General features: G+C 45.6%; 1 protein-coding gene across 1 annotated transcript in view; it reads right to left on the reverse strand.

The window, feature by feature from the left end:
- PDZD2 (PDZ domain containing 2) overlaps window positions 1-8,354 on the reverse strand; it is a 139,545-nt gene extending 131,191 nt beyond the window's left edge. The window contains exon 1 of the mRNA XM_069000968.1: window positions 7,674-8,354. Within this exon, the coding sequence (XP_068857069.1) occupies window positions 7,674-8,152 (479 nt within the window). The 5' untranslated portion in view covers window positions 8,153-8,354. The remainder of the gene's footprint in view (window positions 1-7,673) is intronic.
- Between the last annotated feature and the right edge of the window lie 258 nt (window positions 8,355-8,612).

An 8,612-nucleotide genomic window follows, 5' to 3' on the forward strand; every position in this document is an offset into this window, starting at 1 on the left:
ACACCCAGGGGTTGGCAAGAAGGTATGATTATGGCCTGCTTGCAGACTAGCCCCAAAACATATCTAAGAATGGAAACACTGCTCACTTAGCCCAGTGCTATAAGAAAACAATATTTGAATTGAGGACTGAAGAAGCTGTGCCTTTCCAGGACTCATGGGACATCAGTCAGTACAAGTGGAAAAGGACAACCTCCCAGGATTCTCACTGCCACTCAGTAACCTGGCTCCAGTCACCTCCTCCTCTTGCAGCAGCTCAGAACTTCTGTCTCAAGAAAATCAGTCTTTAGCCTACAGCCTGCTTTGTGCAAAGTTCTGGACTCCAGAATATGAAGAGAAATTCACATTTACAGTTTAGAAGACACTGTGAATGACTGCACATGGCAAACTGGTGTGTAAGGGCACAAACATTACAGAAAGAGTAGGAATAATAGGCATGGAATGTTCCTTGCTTGTGTTTTTTAATGTCTGTATTTTTAATTATTGATAGCTAAAACACTGTTCTGTGCTGGCAAACACACTGCTGGAGAGGCTGAGAAAATAACTAATGCTGTGGCTGAAGGCCTCACCTGTTACTTGGCTGAGCAGTGGAAAAAAGCGACTCTATTTTGCACATTCCAGCAGTTTGCCAATTAGCTAAGTTCTGCTGTACCCTGACTGTACTTCCAGATGACCTGAGAGCATAGGATGCCTGCTGTGTGTCAGGCTGAAAATCCCACTCAGGATGTAAAAGGGATCCTGCTGGCACTTTGGTATCAGGGTAAATGACAAGGCACAAGGCTGACTCACCAAAACAGGTCATTCCCACAGTGGATGAGCAGGCAGGGAAGAGCAGGGAGGGCAGAGCTCCCTCCCAAACACCGGGCTTGCTCTCTTGTAATTACAGCATGGTCAGAACAGCAAATTAAATTCAGACACACAGCCATACATTGAGCAGCAAGGTACAGATTTCTAATCAGAACTTTCACAGCTCATTAAAACAAAAACAAAGCACAGAAAAACCCCTCTCTATAACCTCTGAAGTTTTTACATCTCCTAAGGCAACACCGCCAACCTCTGTCCAAGTCTTTGCAAGCCTGATGCAAAGTCTCTGAAAAGCAAGCGTGCAGAGGCAGGGCTGGGAGCAATTTTGGCAGATGACCCTGGGGATGTTGCCTAGTTATGTATGCTCCTAGGGATCACAATTTCCAGAGAGAGGCCAGCTCTGTTGTTCAGTGCTGACAGTATGAAAAAGGCATATTGCTCCCTAAATTTTTGGACAAACATGCAACACATACAGGATGTGAGCTATTTAAATCACTGGAAGTGTTTCCATCTTTTTTTGGGGGTTTAGATAAAACTCATCTGAGCAAGAAGATAAATAAGATGCAAATTTGAGGAGGATGAGGGGTTCAGAAAGTCTGTTGAGGAGGCAGTTGTAGTGATGGGATGTTTCAAATGACCATTGCTGCAAGGGTATGAGTTGTGCCTCTACAGAGGCTTAGCATGGGGACATTGAGAGGGATGGCAGGAACCAGAGGGTGAGGAGAGGAAACAGAGTGAACACACACTCAGATTAATAAAGCAAAGAGGACAAACCAGCTAAATGATCTCTCCTGAGTCTGGGGATTAGTGACCTTCTGTTTAAGACTTTGGCTCTTAAGAGAGGATTTGGAATAAAGCTCATTTCTTCCAAGCAATTTATTTCTCAACACGTGTAGCTAAGTCTGCTCATACCTTCCAGGAGACATAAAAGAAGGGAAGAAAAACATATCTTTCTTAGTCCTGCTATATTTTAAGGGAGGGGAGAGGGAAGAATTTATACCCACTATCAAGTAGGGGATTTATATCCACTATCAGTGTAAAATACAGCAGCCATGCTTCAGAGGGGACTGCATGCTCCAGACTTCAGGAGCACAGTCAGACTCAGACTGTGCCTTGCAAATGTTAGACGTTCAGAGGCTTTCTCTCATTTTGCACAGGTTGAGCACACATTAAATGTATCCCAGCTCACAGCAGCTCAACTGGAGGAGAAAGCATTCCGCCAAAATCCCTATGTGCTGCTTATTTTCCATCCTCAGGACTTGCACACAGGCAGCTGGGAGGGCACATCAGCACAGAGTTCTCATCCCTGCCCGTGATAACAAGGCCCAGGTCTCAGCCTCTGTGCCCTTATCCATCACTTAGCAGCATGAAGATTGGTAATATGATATAAAAACTAATTCAATTTCACAATAGGTTGGGGGTATTTTTTAGGTCAGTTATGAGAACTCTGTTCCCTGAGACTGCATTTGGAGGCTGCAGTCTCCAGAACCACTGTATTTGTTTTTCGCTGGGCAGTCAGTGCTGTTAATATTTTAACAAGGAGCTCCCACAGAAATGTTTGCCCCTTGGCCAAGGGCAGACGGACAGGATAAATTTCCATCTGTTTTCCTATTAAAACAAAAATATTTTCTTATGGACATAACCAAGAGAAGGCCCTACTAACACCAGGCAAAGCAGCTGTTTATACTGAGCAGCACTTTGTGTTGGCAGCATTTTTGCTTTAGGAAGGAGGTGAGGAATCACAGTAAAGCAGAGCAATCGATCCATGCGACCTGATGCACCTGGAAGGTGGGGGTGCAGTGAGACAAAGCTTTCTGTGATGACCAGCGATGGTTTTCTTGGGGTGATTTTTCTGTAATAAAAAGGATGTATAAGGGAGATTGCACTGCCAGGAAGATAAATCCCCAAAAACTTCAATGAAACACAGTCCCATCATAGGCACAGAAACCTGAACCACTCCCTTCCACCATAACACAGGCATTCATACACCCCAACACCCAACCCTACTAAGGAATGGATTTGTTACCCAAAACATGGCCTGAGGCTGCAGCTGATGTGCTGAGGGAGCACAGCCCTTGATCCTGGTTCCCACAGTACCCCATCCCCACACATCAGTCAGGGCACATGGAAGCATTTTGAACACACTACTGAATAACACAGTGCAACAAAATCTTGTAGATGCTCCAGAGACAACTGCAGCTGCCAGGGCAGGGACAAAGTAGTCATGGCGAGGACAGCCAGCCTCCTGAGGCAGTAGCAGTGCCTCAACACAATACGGCAAGACACAGTGCCCCACGGAAAATGCAAAACTGGAGCACTTGAATATCAAAGAGTGACCACATTTGGAGGGGATGTTCCTCCCAGCAAGAAAATGTTTCTATTGCAGGAGCAAAGCACTTTATTTTAAAAAAATAATTCCATTCAAACTTCTGAGGGAAGGGGATCTCAATAAAAAAGTGCCTTGAGAGGTGTGCTCTTCTGAAACAACAGTTTTCAAACCACACTCAGATTTTCGAGCAGCTCTTCTCAAACACAGCAGAGATTTCACCACTCCCAGCTCCACAGCACGTGCACTGCTCTGCAGGTACAGGTCTGCTCCTTGTCTACAGGGCTCACAGCAAGGGAACTAAGAAGATCACCCTCCTGAAGACCCCTGCTCAGGGGAGAATCTGTCTCTAATTACAGACAGGGACTGCATGTTGTGTTTCCAGCACCAGCAAGAACTTTTTTTTGACAAAGAACCTCAAGATTTCACCCAACGGAGACCAGGACTGTTACTGTCTGCCACAGCAGGCAGCACAAAGTGCTATGCACATTTTGAGACCTGTAATTTGTTTTGAATTTTCCTCTATAATCAGCTGCTAGCACGTACAGAGAAGCAGGTTTGTGTTTAGAATGCTCATATATCACACGCCTACTAATGGCATTGACCTATTAGGAGGAACAGGACTTTACCTTCATAGGTCCACCTATCCTGGAGGCATGAACATGTGATGTGCAGTAGCAGCAAGCACTCAGAAAGACCTTGGTTCTACTGAAAACCCTCAGCTTTGGGTAAATTAAAAGCTTTGCTTTCAGCAGTGGCACTTGAAGCTCCCTCTCCATGGCAGACCTGATTCTTGAAGGTCTTTCTCCGCATCTTGGAAAATAAACTGATTTCCCTGACATTTGGCATGCCATATCTTGTGCTACAGAGGAGTCTTAGCAACTCCCCCCAGGACACTGACTGAAGAGGAGAGACTAAGAAAGCGCTGTGCAAAGGTATGGCTGTCAAAACATTTCTCTCTTCATTTTTTGGAAGTAGCTCCAGTTTGTGGGTTAAAAAGAAGCCAGCCACTTCTCTGACTGTATTCCCACATATGGCAATGTTTGGTAATTTTTGGCAATGAGAAAGCTTATATTTTGAAGGAGTGGTTGAGTTTTCTTAATGACAAAATTATAATAATATCTCATGTTTCTACCACACTGTCATCACTGGTAATGTATCTTACTCTGCTTTCTTCAAGAACGGTTTGAATTTGGAAATCTACTTAGCACTGATTTTAAAGATTAAATGTATATGGTAGCTGTGTCCAAGCACTGCAGTTATGCTTGATGAAATCCATAATCAAATATTTCAAACTGAATTATATTCACAACAAAATAATTTTTTTCAGTCCTCCCAAGACTTGCTCAATGAAGCCCCATTCAGTTACGCTCAAGAAATGAAGGATTCATCTGTCATCTGCAGAAATACTAACAGCCTCCCTCCAGTAAGTGAGTTATAGCCCAAAATGAGTAGAATAGTTCCAAAATACATAGGAAGTTGTTGTCTGGGGGAACATCACCCACGTATTTTGGAGATACAGTTGTATAGACAGAAGATAAATAAATAGGCAGTGTTTTGACTAACCTTTATTCAGTACTCCAATACAGCTCATTTCCCTGCAATTGTGTTTGATAGACACACACAATTTGCTAACTCTAAAGAGAGCAATAATTTTCCCTCAATCACTAACATCACCAAAAATGACACCACCTACATTATTCCTCTCTAATGTAATAATACCCTGTTAAGCAAAGAGCTTTGTTGATTTTATTACTGCATAATGTTTCTCTAAATGAAAAAAAAAGAAAAAAAAATAAAAGAAACAAGTTCAGCAATAATCAACCTGTCTCTGCTGTTTACATGGAAATCATGTGGAATTTAAATAAATACCTTTTCTTTAAAGAAGTCATATTCAGCTTTCCTAGCAAGGAGAAACAGGTGAGTGTACTCACAGCTGGCTCCTCCAAGAAATGTTGTGCTGCTCTTAGTCACTGTGTCTGACCCCAGAACCACTCCAAGACCTGAGGACCTGTAGGCACACCAGGCAGGTACCAAAACAGCCCAGTCTGTCCAGAGCTCCCCAATCCATTATAGCTCCAGTCATCTGCCCCTGCATCCTCTAGAGGCTGACCACAGCCATAGGACAGCCAGCAGGAGGGACTGTGTGCCCTCGTCTCTCCTTTCTTATTGTCTAGTGTATTGGTTTAGCCCCTTGGAACAGGGAGGGTTTGGATGGCAGGTTGGAACTAGAGCTGAGGCTACATGAACCCCAGGGTGTGTGAGAACACTGCTGCAAACCCTGCTGCAGAGATGGGAAGTGGCAGAGCTGTGAGATCCTCATGCCAAATCCTCCACTGGTAAGGGAATAAATCAGGAGATTCCCTAAAGCATCCATGTGAAAAATTCCTTCAATCAGGCAAGAAGAGGCTGCCCTGGAACACTTGGCAGGTGAGGAATGAATACATAAGCAGTGATTTTGCTTGCCCAATCCAGCCTGGTACTGCAGGAACTAAGGCACTATTTTAATTTCACTGACCATGTGCAGGCACCACTAACTACATCACACCACAAATCACAGCACCCACAGCCCCTTGTATTGACATGGAAGTGTTTCTCACTCAGCCAGAAAATAATTAGGCAGTCAGAAATTGAGTCAGAACTACTATTTAGTGTGCTGTCCTGCCCCAACAACAACTTGAAAAACCAAGGGGCAAGGGCTTTGCTACTTCCACCATAGCAGCGACATGGAAATACTCTAGAAAAGCTTCTTCTTGGAGGCAGCCTTCCCAGAAGGAAGCTGATGTTGCCTTTCAGCCTGGTATAAAGCTAGACAGAACTACGTCCCTTCTGAGCACCCCAATGGAGAAAGCTACTGAAAGACTCTCAAAGCATCCTCAAGCACTCCAGATGAATAATGTGGGAAAACATGGGGTTGGAGCTGCCAGCCAGCTTCCTGATAGGCAAAAGCCAGCCAACTGGTAGCATCTTCAAGGTCCCAGACTGTCATTCATCAACATCACCCTTGTCAAATAGCAGTCAACAGTAAGTTAGACAAGGATGCTTTGGATGGTGAAAATAAAACAGGTTTGACTAAGATGTCCTAAATGTTGGCTTAAATGGAATGTAGAATATTCTAAAATAGGATTTCAAGAACAACACTGGCCCCACACTACCAAAACTCTGCCATTGTAATGGCCTAAAAAAGTAAGCAAAATGGAGCACTTCATTCCCATTAGCTGCAGTCACAGCTTGCTGGTTTAGTAACAGAGCTTTCCAAAAGGAACAAGCCCTAAATTAAGTCTTCAGGAACAGGCCAAAAAGGACAGCTTTCCAAATATTTTGGACTTCATTGGCTATTACCTCTCATTTTGCATTATTAACAAATAACATTATTGCTACCCACTGCAAGCAATTCCCTTGTATTTAGGAACAGTGACATCTGGCAAAGGGGAAACAGCAAACTAACTGCTTTTTGCCACAAACACTCTCAAATTTGGAGGTGCCACTGATTGATACTGCCACGGTACCAATATTTATACACTCATTGAATTACAGGCTAGGAATTACAGAAGGTTGTTTTCATACCTGTAAAACCACAGAAGGTTGAGTTGCCCAGCACCCACAGATTGAGGAGTCACTGCTTTTATCCAGCCATGTGGCAGAATTGGGAGTGATGGTCAGCCCAAACTCCTGCCATATTCACTGCCTGTTGGGATCACTTCACCAGCACTTCATTTCCAAAAGTGTCCATCCCCAAGATAGATCCCTTTTGGCAAGAGGGGGAGGATTTCATGCCCTCAGGTACATTGTAACCTCAGGTATGAAGGAACATTTACGCCCTCATCTACGGATGAGAAATGTTTTTGCCTTTGCAAAGGGTAATGTGAGAAAGTCTGCCAGCCCACAAAGAGCAAAACTGGGACAATAACTGATTTTACAGCATGGAATAGCTGAATTTAAAAAACACCACAAGAATAATCTATATCTTTGCAAAAACCTTAATATTTTATTTGAACTCCTAAAGATTTCAAGTTTTCTGGGTCAGGAGACATCAGAAGAGAGAAAATGCATTAAAATCAAAGGGAATTTATTAAAATGAAGTTGTTCCAAACTGGAAAACACAAAAACGTCTTGCTTTGAGAAAGTCTCAGACAACATTTAGCTGTCAAAAAAGCTTCCCTCAACTGAAATAATTCAACAAAAATAAGAAGCACCTGTAAAAATACCTTCCAGTGCTGCTGCTTCTGTGTTCATTTTTGCTTAAGGAAACAGTTTTATACAAACCCAGGAAGGCTCCTGTTTTAGTGGAGCCCCTCTGGTGATTACAACATAAAAATTTTTGACCCGATGACCCCTGAAAATTTTCCAGAGGAAGTGTGAGTAGCACATGTAGGCTAACTATCAATTTGCTTTTGTTACTTATTTTCTACAAGCCCTTAAGAATGAACCCAGGGCTCTCTCATGGGTTGGAAAGCAGGGGTCAAAACCTCTGCTCCTGGACTTCCATTCAGTATCAACTGTGACTTGCACCAGCGGCTGCTGCTGGTGGCTCCTCCACCCTTACCTTGCTCCAGTGACATCCACACCGACCATCAGCTGTCCGTTCAGAGAAAGGATCTCGTCTTTCAAGCGCACTCTCCCGCACTTCCCAGCCGGGCTGTTCTTCTTCAAGTCTGTCACCCAAATGCACCCAACGTCAAGCACAGGCCCCTTATGCGCCTTCCTCTTCTTTCCTCCCCGACGCTTCTCCCCGTAGTCCCCCAGAGCAGGGATATTCCCAAAGCTCAAGCCTAGGACCTCATTTTTCCGCATCTCTTGGGCCAGGTACATGGTGCAGATCTCCGTATCCAAAGTCCCACAGCTCCCTGGCTGCAGGTTGCTCTCGTCCACGGAGAAGTTGAGCTGGATGTACTCGCTCAGCTTCTGGACGGCCGAGCGGCAGAGCTGCTGCTCGGCTCCCTCGGCCCCCTCCCGACGGCTGTTCTGCAGCCACTGGCACAGGAGGGGGAGGAAGACCCCCGCGTTGTCCTGTGTGATGGGCATCGCTGTCCTTGGGCATCCCCTCACGGCATCAGCCCCGCCTCCAGTCGGCTCCCTGGTCGTCCGCTGTGGCCCCCCGCAGCCCCTGGGGACATGCTGGAGTGGGGCTGCAGGTCCAAAGCAAGCTCCATCTAGTCTCAGGGAGATTTTTGGGGGGTTCCAGCTGACCAAGAGCACAGTCAAGGCAGGATGTTCGGTGTGAAGGCGTTGCAGCCGGCCTTACGAACAGGGTGAAGTGTTTGAGAGCGCCTGTGGCTGTCCGGGTCTGCCTGCCGCCGGGGCCCCGCTCCGTCGGGAACAAAGCGTCCTTCCCACCACGATCACCACAGCTTCTCGTCCTGCAAGGGGAAAACAGCGTGGTTAGACCTGCCAGAGCCGCTGCCGGCGCCCGGCAGCCCCAGCCCCGGCGGCCCAAGGCCGGCTCGCACGGCCCGGCCGCTCTCCTCCTGCGATTTACCACTTG

This window comes from Aphelocoma coerulescens (genome assembly GCF_041296385.1).
Source record: "Aphelocoma coerulescens isolate FSJ_1873_10779 chromosome Z unlocalized genomic scaffold, UR_Acoe_1.0 ChrZ, whole genome shotgun sequence".
NCBI lineage: Eukaryota > Metazoa > Chordata > Aves > Passeriformes > Corvidae > Aphelocoma > Aphelocoma coerulescens.